This window comes from Anomalospiza imberbis, chromosome 7 (assembly GCF_031753505.1).
Source record: "Anomalospiza imberbis isolate Cuckoo-Finch-1a 21T00152 chromosome 7, ASM3175350v1, whole genome shotgun sequence".
Classification (NCBI taxonomy): Eukaryota; Metazoa; Chordata; class Aves; order Passeriformes; family Viduidae; genus Anomalospiza; species Anomalospiza imberbis.
In genome coordinates this window covers 11318013-11337606 of record NC_089687.1, presented here as the reverse complement: position 1 = coordinate 11337606, position 19594 = coordinate 11318013, and the positions used below count along the sequence as shown (strand labels likewise).

At 41.6% G+C, this 19594-nt stretch overlaps 2 protein-coding genes and 1 long non-coding RNA gene across 6 annotated transcripts in view; 1 reads left to right on the top strand and 2 right to left on the bottom strand.

The window, feature by feature from the left end:
- Window positions 1–11972, bottom strand: part of HSPBAP1 (HSPB1 associated protein 1) — a 41985-nt gene extending 30013 nt beyond the window's left edge. For 3 of the 4 annotated variants that reach the window (XM_068195404.1, XM_068195406.1, XM_068195407.1), the window contains exon 1: window positions 11481–11972. In XM_068195404.1, the coding sequence (XP_068051505.1) occupies window positions 11481–11517 (37 nt within the window). In that variant the 5' untranslated portion in view covers window positions 11518–11972. Of the gene's footprint in view, window positions 1–2231; window positions 2256–11480 lie in introns of those variants that run through there. The other variant, XM_068195405.1, reaches the window with a different exon arrangement.
- The window catches only part of LOC137476935 (uncharacterized), a 280782-nt gene that overhangs the window by 199372 nt on the left and 61816 nt on the right, over window positions 1–19594 (bottom strand). The window lies entirely within an intron of this gene.
- SLC49A4 (solute carrier family 49 member 4) overlaps window positions 11893–19594 on the top strand; it is a 65506-nt gene continuing 57804 nt past the window's right edge. Inside the window, 1 exon segment of the mRNA XM_068195415.1 lies at window positions 11893–12340. Coding sequence (XP_068051516.1) covers window positions 12007–12340 — 334 coding nt within the window. The 5' untranslated portion in view covers window positions 11893–12006.

The following is a 19594-nucleotide window of genomic DNA, read 5'->3' as shown; positions in this document are numbered from 1 at the left end:
AAAAGAAAATTATGCCAATCCAAGAAATAAACTAACCCAAGATTTCAATTTAATTCCTTTGCTGTTTAGAGATCTATATGCCCCACTGAAACTGTCAGGCTAAAATGCTGGCAATCTTGAATTAACTCAGCACTTTCAGAACAACTTTTCTTTAGGGACATATTCAGAAGGAAAATCTGGAGTTTTTTAAAAGGAATGACATCTCCATAGAGCAGAAGAGGTGGACTACAGCTTCAGATCATAAAAAAAAAATCCATTCATTATTTTAACCTCTATTGAAGTTAACTCATCCAGAATTTGTATCTGCATAATGGCTAAGATTTAACATGAATTGATACACGTGGCTCCTCCTGACTTCCAGCAGTTTATTTAAAACAAACAAACAAATTCAATCACTGTATTTAGGGGTCAAATGATGGTCTGGCATACATGATGAGTTAAATAAATACAGGCCAAGAAAATTTCCTTCATTGCTGGGTGCTAATTTTGCCTGTCACTCCTCCCCATATGTGGGAGATAGCAGAGAACCACCCAGTGGCACATGGGGGAACCCTGTGGAGCCAGCTGGGGGAAACACAAGGTGACCCACTGGGAACAACGTCACTGAGAAAAGTTCTTCAGCATTAATTTAAATGCAACAAAAATCCAAAATAAATCTATGAATGCTGAAGTGGGAATGGCAGGAATAAGAGGTGTCCTGTGCATGCTGTGCGCTGTATCTTGTTGGTAACTTTTATGAGTCCCTCTTCTTTTGGCAGGGTTTATACTCCCATATAGCTGTGCATTTTCTAAATTAGAAAAAATGCACAGCTATACATTTTCTAAATTAAGCTGCTATCTTCACACTAACTCAGTGGGAGGTATTGGGGCTGGGGTTTCCTAGAGTCATTGGGTCTCTTATTCCACAGACTTCCAGGGAAACCAAATCCTTCACTTTCCACTCCTGAAAACTCCATTGTGAAGCTTTAAAACTAAAGACCTCTGGTATTTTATCTTCATGGAGCATAAAAGTTTTAAATGGCTTCTCCTTCCTAAGGCAGACAGGAGGGAGCTTGGATTTTGGTTTGTTTCCCACATTTCCTCTCATACGCAGATCAACACTTGACAGGATGGTGTTGCTGTGACACAGAGATGTCTCTGACACTTGGCCTTCAGTCTCACACCCCAGCAACTTACACAACCAGGACATAAGGAGGCCTCACGGGGACCGTATGTCTCACCATATGGTCTTCCCTACCCCGGGAGGAGGCTCTGGGGCTTTCCAAGGAATAGGTTAGCACACCTAGGGAGGGCAGAAAGACCATCTGCAGCCACCAGGAGCTGGCTGGAGGCATGGCAAGAGGCGAAAGCTCAGCGTGTTTTTTCACAGTGATTCTGTTCAAGAGCTAACGCAAGACTTGATCCAGATCTGAACACAATCAGGGGATTTATAAAACTTCTGTCTTTCACCAGAGCAATTACAATATTGTACAGAGGTGGCTTTCACCATGTGGGAGCTGGCAGGCCTTACCTACCTTTCAGATTTTCCAGCTCATAAAAATGAAATTACTTCTGCTTAGGCCATGTTTATCACTGCATGGCTGTCCTTTTGACTACTCAGGGCTTTTTTTGCTTTAAGGGCACTACATTTAAGTATTTTAGAGGATTTAAATGCAAATAAATGCAAGAAACTGGTGATACCTTTTTGGAAGATTTTGTAAAGCTGACTTTTATTGCAAAAGTTTCAGGTTTATCCTGTACCTTCAGTCAACAGTTGGGATGTGCTAAAAAAGCAGAAATTTTACCGAAAGAGACAGGAAGGCTCTTTGAAGCCAACTGTTGATTCTGTGTGGCTTTCTAATGTGATTTCCACATGCACATCATGCTTTTGCAAGGTGTGGTTTTAACCACAGGGCATACACACACAGTGGGAAGCACAGAGCTGAAGCTACTGGGAGAGTAGGCCACTGCCAAACAAAAAACCACAATTAGGCTAAATAGCCTCTCCTCTACTGAATGATTGTCGCGTCACCATGTTCAGCTGTAAACATATTTCCCTATAAAATCAAGAAAACACGAAAGAGGACAGTCTGTCTTACTAAGATGCTAATAATTCCTATCTTCACAGAGTATTAAAATCTTTGTTAGATAAGTATGTATCTTCTCCTGATATAGATATTCACATACAATACATATAATGCACAGTGACATTTGAAACATTTTAGAAAACGTAAAGACTTAAATAAATATACATTAGGGATTTTTGCAAAGATAAATGCAGATTCTTGCTAGATATGAAGAATCTGTCTGATTCGCCTTTGTATATTTCTTGGTGAGAAGAGAGTCAGCTAAATGTAATTCTTTCCCTATAACACTTGTCATGCATATCTAAGTACCTGCTAGAGAAAAGACACATGATAAAAGGTAAATATCACATACTACAGCAAATAGATATTATGATAATTAGGAGAACTCTGCTCAAGACCAACAGAGATTTCTGATGGAACCATATGCTGTAGGAGTAGGAAAAGCAATTTAAAGAGATATCTGAAGACAGAAGAACCAAAGAGATATTAGAAGGATTATAGTTTAAAATAATAATTTCCTCAGTTATTGTTATCATAGTTTCACAAAAACCTTATAAACTGGGCTGTTGCTTCTTGTTATTTTATAGTCTGAGATTGATGGTAATAGAGTTCAAGGGAAAACCTGAGGCTGTGTAGCATATATAAGCACATACACTTTGGACGCAGATGTGCACAAGTAAAAGGTGAACAAATAAAATGTGTAGCAAAGAAGAAAAATATCCATTGCACATCTTAGGCATTAAATATCAAATTCCTAGGGGAGATTGGGTAGCAGGAGAGAACAGAAATGCATATTCCCTTGAAAAAGAAAAGCTCTGTGGGAGTCTTCATTTTCTCAGCTGTACTCTGATCCACAAGAGAAAAGGAATACTTCAGCTTAGTTCTTTCTACAGGTTCAACAAATGGTGTAACTTCACAGTACAAAAGGAAGCAGGAATAATTTGTCTCATGTTTTGACTTTACCCAAGGCATTTACAGAATCCAACCAGGAATTAAAAAAATGAACCAAGTTTTAGCTCAAGTTTTGTAACTATGGCAGCTTATATAATTGGCAAAAAACATAAGTGTTCTTTAGAAAGGCAACACCTTGCAAAATAGAGATCTCCCAATTAAAAAAAGAAAGCTCTCCAGTTGTCTTTACACAAAGTACTGTCAAACATTAAGCCTCATCCAGACTTAGGACTGAAGGCAGGTAAAAGAAAAGTAATGAATTGGCCAAGTACTCTCCAGTAGACTTTGCGCTTCTGAAACAGAAAATAATTTAATGTTTCTGATTAACAATTTTTCTGAATAACTGAGTAGGGTTTGGGAATTAAGAGTTTAGCACAGCAGGCAGTCTAACTAAAAGTGGACTTGATCAAAGTTGTTCAGAAGTTAAATGTATAGTCATTAAAAAGCTAAATGTACTGTCATTCATTTAAAATAATTTAGCAAATTATAAGAGTTCATTAGTGCATGGCAGTTGGCTTCTGCCAAAACACCCTGCTGCTTAAATATGAGATTTAATTGAGAGGTATTAAAATTATTTTCTAAAATAGGGAGTACAAGGAAATCCTGGTAATGTATTTAGTACATGCATCATCAAATTGTTTTTCCAGCAAATCAGTAATGCTCCCTTTTCCTTACTTATTTTATTTAAAAAAAAAAAAAAGAAAAAAAAATACATTTTGAATACATTAATACAGAGTAGACAGATGAATGAAAAAAAATCACCTAACCTCCAGAATCTTAACTATTCAACAACCAGGAGCGGGAAAAGAGAAGGTATGGGGGAAGATGAGCAAACTCCCCACAGCAAATATAAGTGACTTGGTTTGGAGGTCAGACTTAATGGTTTCACAGTACATTAACTCTGTAAATTAAAAAACCAACTTTAAATAATCTGCATGTGATTACAACACTATGCACTATAATCAGCCTCCCCTGGGCAAACAGAATGCCTCTAAATATACATGTGCCGTTTTCAGGACAGGCTGCACCAACATCTAGGTATTACCTGCTGGCCAGCTATTGCTGTTGCCATTAGATTTGACTGTGGGCATGTTAATGCTGTGAACACACACAGCCAGCAGGCAGCAACCCCAGATTTGCAGATGTTTTGGTTACTGAAGGAGAGATGGTAGTTGCATGGAGACTCTGGACAGACCAGTCTGCACTTGTAAGCTGGCAGCCGCAGCTCACTCTGGCAGCCTGCCGCCAACACAGCCTTCCTTCCTCTCCAAGACTGCTACTGCAGAGGAGGGCAGCCAAAGGAAGAAAAGAAAAAGGCTAAATGAGGAATTTGGACTCACTTTCCAGTGCTCCTGTGGCAGGGCTGAGCATCTTACAGTTTTTCTTACAGGAAGTCGAAGTGACTTCAGATGTGAAGTAAGATAGCAGTGGGAGCCATGCCCAAACCTCATTTGTCCTTCTGATAAAGCAATGGGAATTGCTGCCAGACTCCTGAGGGAGGAGCAGGGGCTGAGCCCAGAAGGCAGCTCTGGAGGGACTTCCCCCCCCGCCGCTCTCAATGACAGTGCATCATCTCAAGTACACGTTTAGGAAATTCTTGCCCTAAATCCCCTAAGGCTCTTCCTGGAAAGCTCTTCCTGAACCCCTGGCCAGCTTCTGCCTGACGTCTCTCCTCCATCCTGCTGTGCAGGTTTAGAATGCAGTCGTGCCAGTTTTCAGCTCATGAACTGAATGCCGAATGACCTCAGCTCCTCTGGTCTCCTCCAGAAGAAGAAATGCTTGAAGGAAAAGACTGTGGTCTTTCACCAAAACCTTCCACCAGGACATAAAAAGATAAACTATTCTTCCTTAAGCTAGGCTGCCAAAATTCCACCTGCTAGTCTACGGGGTGTAAATTACACAAACCTGCTACTGAGAAAATTCAGTAACCAAACCTGTCTTCCCAGTAGCCCACTGGCACTGATACATATTTCTGACATTTCCCAATAAACAGAAAATTTAATACAAAATTCAATACTAATGTAACGTTATAATTGAAGGTAAGGGAACTGGCATGTCAGAAAGTTGATGTGTGTATTTCTAAGGAAAAAAAAAGATTTTGTTCATATCATAAGCAAAGTTTATTTGTATTTCTTTTTCTATTCCTTGTCAGTAGTAAGTATGAAAGTACTACCCTTAAGTAGATGAATACACCATATAAAATTCACTGTCAGAAACTGTAACCAATTGGGGCTTTATTGTTGCTCAGTCCTGCAAACTTGACTGACAAGAACTTCAAAGTGGCAGCAACAAAAGAATCTAAATCTTCTCGTTTACACTATTTTCCCATAAGCTATTGTAAATAGTCAATAGTATTCTCAAAATACATGCTTTTTTTCCCTACAAGCTATTGTAATACATAGTAATTAATACAATGGAGCCATTTGAATTTGATCCTCACAGGGGTTATGATGGTGGTATACATGACCTTGTTCACCATCATAATGCACAGGATACAAATTATGATTAATGACTGAGTCAATTAGAGGTATAATTAATTGTCAGAATTAAAGTATACTTTAAAAGACTAAAAGAAGTTTTTGAATTACATGAATTATAGACTTGAAAGAGACTCACCATGTGAACCTCAAGAACAGTTTCTGAAATACACAATAAGGGTATTAGATTTGGGGACTGCCATTATTATAGGAATACTAAAGAAAAGGCATGGCTATTATTCCATTGTTTACATCATTCCATTTCTTTCAGCAAGGCTAAAACAAGCAGAAGTTAATCTTTGCTTCAAATTGCTATTTCTGTTCATAAAGGTCCTCATGCTGCAACATGAGTTAGTCAGTGAAAAACTGTTAACAGTGTATGTTTTGAATCCTGGGGTTCATATAGACTGTAAAAATATTGCTTTGACATAATGTCAAGAATACACTTGACCAAAACAGCCCACAAAAATGTGAACTACCAAGGTTTTCTAATTTAATTTTCAACCTTAACATGTTCATGTTAGTTCTGTTTTTCAATATAACTATTAAACATAAACTCTTCTTCCTCTTTTTAGCTGAAAAAGCACAGCCTTTTTACATAGAAGCTCATATTTCACAACTCTGTAATACAACAAACTGCTGCTAGTGATGTCAGTGTAGCTTTAGCATTCTCCCTCCAGAGATTTCCTTTATCTTTTCTTTTTCAAACAACAACTGCCTGCAAAGTTTCTGTATCTGTAAACACCAAGACTAAATATCAGAGAAGATCAAGGACTGCAGGCCCAAGTTTCTACTCAGACCTCAGTTACAGCAGTTGTAATCAGCTGCATCTGCATTTCTGGAGGCTGAAGGCGACCTTTAATTATACAACAAATTATGACAGTGCTGATGCTTTGAATTTTGGAAGTTTCTTGCAATATGCAAAATCTACCAAAACTCAGTATTTTTCAACCTATCAGTAAATAGGGAAAACTCCTTTCAGTAGAAGATTTTCAGTATTTTTATATTCTTTTTAAACATTAACATCACTCTATTCAACATTGTCTGACATAATACTAGTAATGAAAGGAATGATGTATTTTATGTCTGGTCTTCAAAAGCATGAATTTCACATAGAATTTTAAGATAACACCCTGAACATTAGTAAAATAATAGAACTTCTAAAGGTTAAAATTGCACTTTTATACCAAGACATCTAAACTACCTTACCATTGCTCTTTTTTCAAATACTCTTACAGAACCCAAAATCTCATGCTACTATATCTACTCCCAAGAATTTCACTGTGTCTGTGATCACAAAGCATAGAATAGTTTAAACTTTATTCATATATGTCCCTGTTGAGAAAGGCACAGACAAAGAAATAATCTATTCAGCCTCTTCTTTCTATATGGAATTACATGATAGGGTCACATTTTCAAAGACACAAATAACATTTTGTGAGCTTTATGTCCTCAATATGGATTTGATCCCAAACATCTAACCAGACAATCAGGTCTTCAGACAACTCATTTGCAGAGCTCACAGCATACCTATTGTATGACAGTTAAACGTGACTAGACCAACAGAAACAAACTCCCTAATGTCTACATTTTTAATTATGGCAGAGAGGTAATTAAGTTACCCCTTGCTGCTTGGATGTAAGACAACAGGAGAACAATGGCACAGTCTGATAAGGAATGAGAAACACATGCACCAGAGACACAATGGACAGACCAGTACCAGAGAATCATGACTATCTCTCCTTGCTGGCACCAGAGACAATGAGAGCTGCACTGAGGCACTCCTAGCACAAGGAGACGGTGGAGATTTTCACCCCCTATTTCCCAATTCAAGCCTAACATCCTCCACCATCCCTGTGACTCAGCTCATTTGCATAATTCTCAGGTTTTCAGGAAGAGAGGAAACCATCAGTCTTTTAAACTGAATTTCCTTAAAATAATTCTGGGGTGTAAAATACTCCACTGATGTCATTTGCGGTTACTTGCACATGGTGGTCCTCAGCAAAATGAGACAACATAGGAGCAGTAGTCTGCTGAAGCTGGAGCTCCAATATAAACTCCCTAAAATGTCTAAGACATGGAGCCTGAAGGCTAAGTGAGGTAGGAAAGCAGCCAACAAAATTACCTTGATGAAAGACATCATGTAGCTTCTACCTCCCCCTCAAAGAAGATACAATCATCACTTACATGTTCATCATTACAAAGGTGATGAATGGCAGAACAAGCAGAAATGGAGCACAGAATGCTTTAAATGTGCTCAAAGCCCAAGTCAGATGTGACCTTTGCATATTCCTTTTGAGAGCTGCAGCAAAGAACCTTCATTGTGGCGTACAGGGAATCTAGTGACCTCTTTCATCAGCCAGCCACAAAGGTAGACTCCACAAGAAAGAGGAAGCTATCCCACCTCTCTCTAGAGAATCTAACAATGGGCTCTGGCTCACCACAAAACTGGAATCATCTACACTACAATGGTCACTCTGCAGTGGGAATATAAACAGGCTGCAATCAAAAGGTATAAATGAATTCCCCACTGGAAAACACTGAAGTTTGAATTTAAGAATAAAACTGTTCAGCTTTCATAAGCTAAAGATGTGTCTGGTCTGTATTTTTGCTTCTTCTTGATAGTAGAAAAAAGGAAGCACTCTAAAACTGAAGGACCAGGAAATCACTATATGATGTTAGAGCTGGAGTTTACATACTTCTCAATAAAAAAGGTCAGAAAATATGCTGAATGAATCAGATTGGGAGGTGCCCAAACCAAGCCCAAGACAGAGCAGATTTCAACCAACCTGCTCCTGAGCACCTAGAGTAGAAACGACGTCAAAACTTGAGGAAGGAAGAGCGGGATCTGCTCACACCTCACAGGCTCACCTTCAGAGGTGTTTTTCAAGATGGGATGTAAAGAACTCACCCATTACAGATCCCTGCTACACCAGTGTTGTTTATGGCAGCTCTGAAACTGCACTGTCACAATTCCAGCTGAAGTCTGGAAATTGAGGGAAATCCCTGGTAAAGAGAACCTTTTTTAGATCCTGGAAGCAATTTTCAGAATCTGCAAAATACTACTTTTCAATCTTTGAATTAATTTCGGGTTCTGCCCATTTTGTACCAAAATGTTTCTAACCTTTATGGGGTATGCAACGACTTGCTGCTTGTCACATTGCAAGGTATGAGGTGATACAAGAAAGGACGAGACTATATACATGACATTAGGAGCTGTTGGGAGAGAGGTGTAAGAACCAAGAGGACGCTGACATTCATTGAATCTCTGAAGAATGTCACATGGAGAGCAAATCTGTCAAAACTGTGGTGATGGGAAAGACCACATGGCACTTCCTAATGTGCTAGGAACTGGGGGTTGCCCCATGGGGAGATGCTCTCCTGGACTGCTGAGCACAACCATTACATGACAGATGAGTTTTAGCTGAACAAGACTCTCCAGATGCCTCAAGGCTACAACAAACCCATCAAAGCCTCAGTTTATATTAATAAGCCAATCTTAAATCGGCGCAATGCAGGTGCCAACTTGTAAGCAGATCCGCCAGGCCTGCCTCGGGGATGGCAAGAGCATTTGGAAGCAAGAACAGCCTCAGCCATGTAATTTTTGTCTGTCACCACCAGTCTATCAGAGCTCCAGGCGACCAACTCCTCCTAAGATGAATTCCTGAATGTTTTAGGTCAGAAGACATGGGCAGACAGACATGAATATGGTCACCCAACCACCTCAGAGCTTTTAGGTTGGAAATGAAGGCACCTACCAATGGACACACTATTGTGCTTAGGCAATTAGTACCTGCATGGGCACCCGTATCAGAGTTTTGGATCTAGGTGTCATTCTGTCCATGCAAGACCTGCTGTAGACATGAAAGTTATGGGCCAGGAGAGAAAATAACCTTTCTGCTTGCCTGAATATATGTGCATTTCATCTGATAATATTCAAATCTCTTTAGCTACATTATAATGAGGTTAAAGCAAGAAAAATTTCCCCACCTCAAATATTACAAATGTCAGTAATGAGAACAGTAAAAATGTCACCACACGGAGAAAAGAGTGAAATTAGCATATTTAGAGGAGTATTATACCCATGAGTGAAATAATGCAATCAGCTAGCTGCAAGATAAAGCTAATTTGGTTTCCAACAGTTTATCAACAATACACTGCTCCTTTACATTAACAAATTTAACCAATACCATATCCTGCAAACAAGAATAATTCACACAGAATATTACACTGTGTTAATTAAATAGCTGGAATAGAAAAGGTCAGGCCAGGACTGAAAGATGCGCATATGGGTTGTGAAGCTATGAAAAGATGGAGCGATTTCAAATCAAGCAATTAAAATTAATTATTTAAATCATCATTAAGTCAATAATAAATACACTTAAATGTTTTGAGCCTATTTAGACAGCCCCTTTAGTTTGTTGCTGTTTCTCAGAAATTTTTCTTTCCTGTTGACCCATGAAAGAGTCAAAATATCTTGAAACCCATCTTAAGATGAAGTGTCTTGGATAAGTTATCAAAGAGTTATTCTGCTTATATTCAAGTTTTCCTTTGACCATGCAGATAATATGAGGCATAAGACAAGTTTTGCAGTTAAAAAGGACACCACAAAACCCCACTTGCCTTATTTCTGGATGGGTTTCCTGCCACTAGAACCATGAAACCTCCACAATTACTACAGTTAATTGAAAAATGTTCAAAGAGAGAAGTACTTTTTCACATTGTTTACTTCTGCAAATAGCAGCACTTTGTCTTTGGATGAATGCCAGCAAATCACTTAAATTATAGTAGTAACATACCCTTTTTAAATTGAAAGAACATTTTGGCTTAGGCTAAGCTATGCTGAGGTGGTAATGGATGAAAAAGACTTAGTAAAACGGGGAATTAATCTTATTTGGAGCTCCAAAGCACTACCAGAATATATATCAGTCACGAGCAAGTCTGAATCTCACCCTATGTTTTTACTGTACTTTTGTCACTACAGCTGTACACAGCAGCCTCAAATCTGAGTTTGCTTTATGTCCCATTATTTAATTGTCGGTGAATTTTATTTTTCCTGGGAATTTCCTGAACTTTTGTAGACAAAATACAATTTTCTTTTGATCATAGTTCTGCTGATTTCAGTCAGCATATACTTCCTTGTTGCACTTTCAGTCTAGGAAACTGAGCTGCATGGTCTAAACAAAATGCGATGTCTGTTATGTTCTGAGAAAAATTTCATAGGGGTCTGAGGTTTTGGCTGCAAAACTGTGGGATGATGGCCAAGTGTAAAATTCAGCTGTGCACTGCCCAGCACATCAACAGTTATGACACTGACACTGGACATAAAACCAGTCTGTGGCGATCCCACCGTTCAGCTCTCCGCATTTAATTACATGGGCATTTATCAAGCCAACTTCCAGACTTCATGACAGAATGCCTAATCAAGCCACATTGAAATTCTCCATTTTTTAGGGCACATGAAGCACTGTGCAGCATAAGAGCCATTGATTTTATGACAAATACAGATGGTGGATATAGAGATAAATTCTCATGTAACCTAATCTAATGAATATATACTTCAATCTATTTAAATTATAATACTAATGAGCAGAGTGTTCTGCACATGATGGTATATTCACAGGAATTATTTTTATATGGATTTCTGTGCATGTTGTATCTGAACCCTGCTATTTTTTTCCCTCTCAATTCGGACCACGGTTGATTTGTATCCACCTAAGCCGCACGATTTCCTTCTCCCTTTTAAGAGGATCGATACCCGAGGGATGTCCTGCTGCAGCACCTCCCTGCGCGTAGGTACCACACTGCGGTGAGGGGCCCGCGGCCCATAGGGACGCGTCGGAGGAGGAGCTGATGGGGAGGCTCGGCGGGTCCGGTCATGGCCTCGCTTCAGCCGCCGCTTCAGCCTCCCCATATCCGCCCTCGGCCCGGGCCTGGAGCCACGCCGCGCTGGGCCCCGGGGCGGGCCGGGGCGAGGGGCACCTACCCGGCACGGGGGGACGGCAGCTCTGCGCCCCGGCCATGCTCCGGCGGCTCTGCCTGCGGGGCGGCTCGGGCGGGCCTCGCTCGGCACCGCCTTCGGCGGCGGAAGGGGCAGCGCGGCCCGGGAGCCGCGGCGGGGCGGAGCCGGTGGCAGCGCGACGGCCGGAGCTCCCCGGCCCTGCCGGTGACACCCGGGCGGCCGCGCCCGCGGGCCGGCGCGCTCCTGCCCCAGGCTCCTCTCCCCCGCTCCCCGCGGGGCGGCGGCCCGGTGCCTTCCCCGTCCCGCACGCCCCGCTGCCCTCCGGCGCGGCTCCCTCCCCGCGGGCGGCGGGCCCGGCTCTCCTCCGCGGCGCCGGTTCCCTCCTCCCCTCGCCGGCGGAGGAAGGAGGCGGCCGCCGGCCCTCCCCGACCGCGCATGCGGCAGTGCCGGGCCGGGGCAGCGCTGCCGCGCTCGGGGGCTGAAGTGTGGGTGTCCCTTCCCCCGGCCCCGTCCCCTCCTCCCCTGCGGGCCCCCGGCAGCGCCCCCGCAGATGGGCTTGGGCTGGAGCAGCGCGGAGGAGCGGCGGCCCCTCCTGCCGCCGCCGCCGCAGCAGCCGCGGCCGCAGCCGCGGGGGCCGGCGGGGGTCCCGGCGGGGCGGCCGCCGCCGCTGTCGGGCCGCGTGTACGGGCGGCGGTGGCTGGTGCTGCTGCTGTTCTCGCTGCTGGGCTTCGCGCAGGGCCTGGTGTGGAACACCTGGGGCCCTATCCAGAACTCGGCCCGCCTGGCCTTCGGCTTCAGCGGCTGGGACATCGCCCTGCTCGTCTTCTGGGGGCCCATCGGCTTCGCGCCCTGCTTCTTCTTCATGTGGCTCATGGACAAGAAGGGTGAGCGGGGCCGGGGGCGGCGGGGCCGGGGGTTCGGGACTCCCCGACCCGCTCCTGTGGCTTCCCCCGGGCCAGGCGGGGACGCCGTGGCCGTGTCCCCCGGCGCCGCGGTCCTGTGGCCGGTGAAGGGGACGCTGCCAGACTGGGGACACTCGGGCCCAGTGGCCTCGGCCTTAAAAAGGGATGACTAATACTTGAAAGGCATCCTGACTGCTGTTTTCAGTACTCTGCCCAAACGAAGACACATCAAAGTCCATTCACAAGGAAGATACTTAAGCTAAGCGGAATTAGGGCATCTGACGTCGCATGGGAGGTGTGGGTCTGGAGGAGTGTGCTCCAGTCCGGCATTGCCATCCGGCTGCTTGACCTGGAGATGGTCGTGATTTCTGGTTACCAGCTGTGAAACAAACACGTGTTGATGTTTCGATCAAGTAATGCCATTGCTCTCGGTGGCCATTGCACCTTGAAAGAAGTTCTTCATTTTTAAAAGCAGGCTGGACATGAAGGCTGTGGTTTTCTTTTCATTGTGCTAGGGAGATACAAAGACAGGGAACACAGAGAAATTGCGCTTTGGTGTTTTGAAGGGGAGTACAAGGGAGAGTTTCCTAATTTGTGTTCAGGCTTTTGCATCTTGCTAGCAAACTTACAAAAATGGTGTTTCTCTCTGGAGAACTTTTCCAGGGTCTGCGTGGTTCCTCTGTGGTCACCCAGGGGACCATTCCAATGAGGTCAAGTATCTATCTGTGTTTGCAGATTTCAGCTTTTGGCCTAAATCCACTGAAGGGATTTCTTTTAATTCCTGTTTAAACAGACCTCTAAACAGGAGATAGGCAGTGGACCCTTGTGGCTCCTGATCCTAAGTGCTACTTATTCCATTTATTTAGGAATTAATAGCTCATTTGTGGGAAAGGAAGGGGAAGAGGAAGGGAAAGTGAAAGCTGGCAGGGAGAAAAGTTGTATTTAAGAAGGCCTGTTTCAAAACTGGAATTACTTTTCCTAAAACTGAAGAGGCATTGGGGGAATAAAATTTACTGGGCTGAAAGTACATTCTGGAAATGAGTCCATGGTGGCTGTACATCCAGTCTTCTCCCATGCAGTTTAGACTTAAGTTGGCAATATCTGTCTCGACTGATATATAATAGTGTTGTTAATGATCTTAAAATTAAAGCAAGTTATTCTTGTTTGTACAGTGAAGACTGCTCAAGGCATGAAGGAAATAAAGGTAAATGTGAACCTGTGCTTAGAGAGCGGTATTTTTATTTCTGCATTTTCTATGAAGTTGATCCTGAGCAATGCAAAATAATACTGGAAAAGTTTTGAAGCAATTAATGGGGAAAAAAACTTTAGTATTTTGTTCTTTTATATTATGATTAGTAGTGTAGTTGTGGGATTTCTTGGTTTCATGTATAGGTTGTTTTGATGGGAGTATGTATACAGGTGTTTGTCTCATTTCCTTAACTGATTGCTTTGGATGGCTTTTGTTTGTTTATTTGTTTGTTTGTTTTTTTTTTATTCCCATGTTTGTTGGAGGTGCAGATATGAGCAACCCCTTTGCTCTTGGTTTGTTGCTTTCCTTATTGAGAGAATGTTGGTAGGTAACCTGAACAGAGCATCTCAGCTCATTTGGCTGTGTGAGTATGGAGTACATACGGGCACTGGAGCAAGTTCTTTCCAGATCAGCAGATTTTGTGAGGACCCTGATTGTTTTCTGATACTTGTTTCATGCTGTTTTCTGAGTCTGGGTGGTTCCCACAGAGAATATGGTGCTGTCCTCTTTGGAAGTGATGCTGGAGTCCTGTCACTTGGTTCATCATGGAGCACAGAGGCGATCTACTGAGTCCCAAGTCAGCATGGGGCACACTTCCACTGGAGGCATGTTGTGGGGAGTTACCTGCTCTTTGGAGTACATGTGTTCCAGGAGGATCTTGACTCTATTGCTTTGAAGCTGTAAAGTTGGTTGAATCTGATCTTGCAAGGGTAGTATTTCACCTCCTTGCTGTTACACCAGATTTACTGTGGAGAAGCTACACCATTTACTCTTTGACTTCAGTCATTTGTCACTGGAGTTGGCTAGTAAAGGAGCTGTCAGGAAAAAATGTATTTGTGAAGTGTCAACATGTAAAACCTGGCAAGTATCAGAAGTATGACACTGTAGATGAGGCATGTCAGAATCTGAGAGGAGATTGTGCTGTTAGATAGTCCTGTACTTCACAGTCAGAGGTAAATCTAACTGGTAAGTTGCTACCTGCTGTCACTTAATCTGATTTTGTTATGATGCTTCAGAAGAAGTTCAGAAGTATTGGTCTTTCTGGTTTTTAGTTGTTCATTTGCAGCACACAGTTCACAGCATAAATCTTTATCCATACCAGACTTCTGTTGTGCATTTGGTGCACTTGCTCCTTGTTTCAGTACTGGTTGTAAAGGTTTGGTCACTTTTTTCTTCTTTTTTTTTCGCTTCTTAACTAATTGGAAGTTGAAAGAATAAATACTCATCAATAGGCATGTTAATAGTTACAAGAAGCATTTTTTGCATTCTGTGATCCAGTTCCATTTTAGCTTCTCAGAGAAGTGTGGGGCCCTCTGAGAAGAGACAACAACAGTGTTTATTTTTAGTGAGATGTTTGCTAAATAAGCTTTTTTTTCAGTTCTGTACGGAAGGGTCTAGGAGGGAGGAATTACAATTTTTTTTTGGTTTTCTAACCTCAAAAGGTTTATTGGCCTTTGTGACCTTTTTCCTTCTGGCCTGCTGAGGATATCTCCTGGATTCATTCTGAAGGCCTGGTTGCAGCCAGCCCAAGCTAGGCAATTGGGGAATGGCAGGAATATGTGGACTGGGAAATGTGTATAGATGGTGTCACTACTGGCTCCCCGAGAAATACTTCTAGCAACTGTACGCCTCCCCAGAAGGGATTTTGCCAGAAGCAGCATGACAAAAAGTCTTGGTTGACTTAAGGCCGTGTTCTTATGGATCTATAGGGGTATCATGTTTTTTATGAAGTTGAGGATGATTTTTCATCAGGAAGGTAGTGATGGTCTTCACAAGGCTTCACAAAGAATATCTAACTTGAAGATCTGAGCAGACTCAGAGAAGACATTTTTTGAAGGGTGTTCAACACTGTTTTAGAGGGTCTTTGAGGTGCTGGAGGAAGCCTGGATTTAGCCCACGTCTCTGTAGACTGTGTAAACTGAAAGCTTTTGTGGTTTTGCTGAGCTCTTGTCCTCAAAAATACATTTGTTTTCAGATGCTAGTGAGGTTCACATATCACAGCTGAAAATTCTTTGGGGAATGAGCTCTGTTCCTGCCTCCCAACTTACTCTGGCTGAATTGTGCCAGCCCTTGGGCACCCCTGGGGGTTTCCATGTTCCTTGGCTGGGTGCTGTATAAGGACAGTGGTGGCATCTGTCACGTTTCTTAGTCCTCTTCTGGGATGGGTGCAAGTTGAAAATCGGGAATTATATTTGCATATGTCACTTTTGAGTATGTGCCATTTTGTGTGGATTTGAAAACATTTTTCTGTGTGTAGGATTAGAGGTGTTGTCTCGGTTGGTTTCTTAGTGAAGAAAGGTGAAAAGATAGAGGGTGTCATGGAGCTACATGTGTCTTATTCGGTGCATTTTCTTTAGCAATAGGATTAGAGAGTCCTTGTTTAAATTCTAATTAACTTTAGAGATTTAATAAGACTGAAATTAAATGGGAAATTACTTCTGTGTGCTATTGGATGGACCCTTGTTGTTTACGTGATTAAAATTAGCTACAATTTGTCACATGATGCTTGAGTGTTTATGTACATTTTGTGCCTTGAGTGTTTCATTTCCTGAGAACTGTAAATACAACCACACAGGACTGTTTATATGTCTAACTTGAAATCAAAAGCTTACATGCTTGCCTGGATCTGGTTCACCAAGGGGGTTTTATTAAGCTCCTAGTTACAAAGTGAGACCTAGAAGCAATATATGTCAGTCTTCATTATGTTCCCATATAAGCAAGAAGAGGCAATGAAGAATGAAATATTTTATGATGGTTTACATTAAACAAATTGAATAGAATGGTGCTATTTTTCATTAATTTTTGGAATACAGTGAACAGTTTTATATTGAATTTGAAGATGAGACATATTACTTGTAAAAGTGGGATGTAATCTATTTCTTGGTCCTTTTTTATAAAATTACATATGCTTATGGGGGTTGCACAGACAATCTTAGTAACTTTATTTTGCTGAAATTGAATTTACGTAGTAATGTTATTCTAGTGATTACATTATGAAGTAGAGAGAAAACTTCAATAATCAGATTCTGGTTTTAATCAAGATTGGCTTGTCCATTGACACCATTAAAGTTTTTATTTGTAAGAGTAGTTATTCCTTTCCTGAATACCAAATTCTCTATTTTATTGCTGTCTCCTAAATCATGCATCTTGGTTTCCTTCTCTGAAGATATTTGATAGTTCTTTCTCTTCCACTTGGGAATTTTGAGATTAAATCCTTTAATGCAGTCTGACAAAATTGTCATGAATATTGAGTACAAGTACTAAATCAGACCTTACTAATATAAAAAATGTTCTTAATAACTGTTCTTCCTATAAAATAAACTACACATGATATATAAACAGAACCGTGCATGGCAGCTTTCATGTTTGGAGTTCCTGGATTGTCACTTGGTGCTGTGTGCACACGCTAGTTTTGCTTTCAGGGGACTTTTGGATACGTCTACCTCACATATAGGGTCACGGGGACATAAGGGAGGTGACTCCAAGTGAACTTGTTTTCTCCTGAGTTTTTTGTCTAGGAGGTGTTTGTCAAATGCCTTTGTATTTATTTTGAGAGATGTGAAAGTGGATACAGAGAGAAAACAGGTTGTCATTCTAGAAGTTGAAAGCATGAATGGCCAAGTGAATCCAACAGGTGGGGAAGATTTTCTTAAGTGTTTCCATTATGCTTGGCATTTCAGAGTCCTTCCCTGTCATTCAGGCTTTTGAACAATGTAAGTATAAATTGGAGCATGTTACTAATAATGTAGAAGAATTGCTCCAAGTGTAGTTGCTGATAGGTTGCATTGTTGATATAGATGGATTATGTGAAGTAATTTCCATTGTGGCACTCAGGAGAAAATGGGAGTTTTTGATGGAAGTACTCATAGTTCTGTCATGCCACAGGTGCTTAACAGAAGGACAAAAGAGGTGACTTGTGAACCTTAAAAGTCTGAGAATTTTTACCTTTGGCAAAGAAATGCATTTTCATCTCCCTTTTGTCATGATCTCAGAAACAGACTTTTCTTATCTCAGATTCATGACTGCAAGATAAGTGCCCAGTATTTCAAAGTGACTAATTTGATAATTCATGTGCTAAGTTCACACGTGAGCCTCAGCTAAAAACATCTGGGATAAGACTTGGCCTAAGGCTGTAAGTCTTTAACTTAGTGACATCAAGCCAAAAGGACTTACACGCTTCAACAGTATAAGTTTTTAGGCATTCTGACTTTGGTAGGTTAGTACAGCCTACAAGAAATACCCATGGGAAAACTTACAGATTCAAAAATGTGAGTAGAATGGTAAGGGAGCAGGTAAGAAAGGCAAGTGTGATGCAGAGATTAGAGAGTAGCCTCATAATAAACAACTCATTCTACTTAGTATTTATGGTGTTAGGATCCAATAATTATTATTATTAGAGAGATGCCTCTGCCCAAATTAAGGTGCAAAGGAGACCATATGTTCAAGTCCCTAGTATGGATTTTATTTAACATAAATATGAGGTAGAGAGAGATAGAAATAAGAAAAAGAGAGGGAGAAAGGGAGTGACAGATTAAGTAGTAAGGTATCACTATCCACAGATCCAGACAACATCCCATAGGTCCTCTTCTTGTCTTCTCGGTGGTGGGGGTCCTGAGGTCACTCCAGACTTTCACCATTTATACATTTTAGCAAACACAGGGATCTGTGCTCATTTGGCTACACAGTTCTTTTATTCTATTGGTTCAATGACTCCCTCTATTCCAATGTTAATTAGTCCCATGTTCAGTCTTTCTCTTTTGAGTTGGTGGGCTTCCCAACTTAAATGGGTGGGCTATGGCCTCCACCTGCTGGACCCAGTCAGAACTTTCAGCCCAGTTGCTGTGTTTGCTTTCAGTGTAGATTGTGTTTATTACCAGTGCTCCCCCAGCTTGTTTTTCTCTTCCTAGTCTGAGATAATCGGAAAACAGTACCACCTTTATCTTACCTCAAGTTCCCATCAGGTGGCATAATTTACTGTCCAAATTTCCAGGAATTCATGGAGTCATATTCAGGGGGGAGGGGTAGGATGGGGAGCTTGGTGGTCACAGATGAGCAGTTGCTTATTTATACAGTTTGCCATAGTGGGCAAAGTCCTTAAAAACTTTTCAGGCTATTATGACCTTTATGTCTTTTACAGATGGCAAAGGTTTTAACTCCAGCAAGAGCAGCAAGAAGCTCTTTGGGATTGAATGAAAGTCAAATGTGAACTTTGGGCTTCAGCTAAGGAAGGAGCTGGGGGAGAATGCCTTGACTCAAGAAGTGAAAGGTGCATGTATTTGGTGAAAGCGCAAGTGGTTGATGCACTTGAACCAAATACAAAAGAAGTCTGAAGGAAAATACCTGCTTTACTGCAGTCTCTCTCTCATCCTGTAGACAGCTACTGCATGCTATTAATGGTCCATATTTCATTATATTGTAAGCGATACTGATAGACACCTATCAAATCATGTGAATGAGATTAAATTTCCTATGCTAACAAATCTTGGAAGAAATGAGATGAAGTGTTGCTTTTCATGTGGAGAGATGAAAGAAGCAATTAGAGAGCTGAATATAGGTAAATCCCACTAGAGCAGGTATTTGATCAGCTTGGTTTTACAAAATTTATTTTGATGAGTGCTAGTGTGCATATTTGTATAGACCTACTTTCCCTCTGTATCATCAGAAGAAAAGCAAAAGGACGACTGAACCAAACTTGGCTTTTGTTACTAAATTTTATATACTGTGGCTACATGAATGTCCACAGAGTGTTTGTGCAATTGCTTCCAGACGTGAGACTCATTAGAGAATTGATTGGCCAACCCTCCTTGGAGTAAGGCATGGTGCAAAAGACCACTTGATACACAGTGATTAGCAACACAGAGTGCTTTAATTATGAGCTGGTGAACTGTATTAACTTGATGCTGCTCTGGTTCATCATAGCAATGCTAGCTTGATTCTTAGCAGTGCTTCCCATAGCTCCCGCTGGGCCAGGTTGAGTTGAAAAGCAT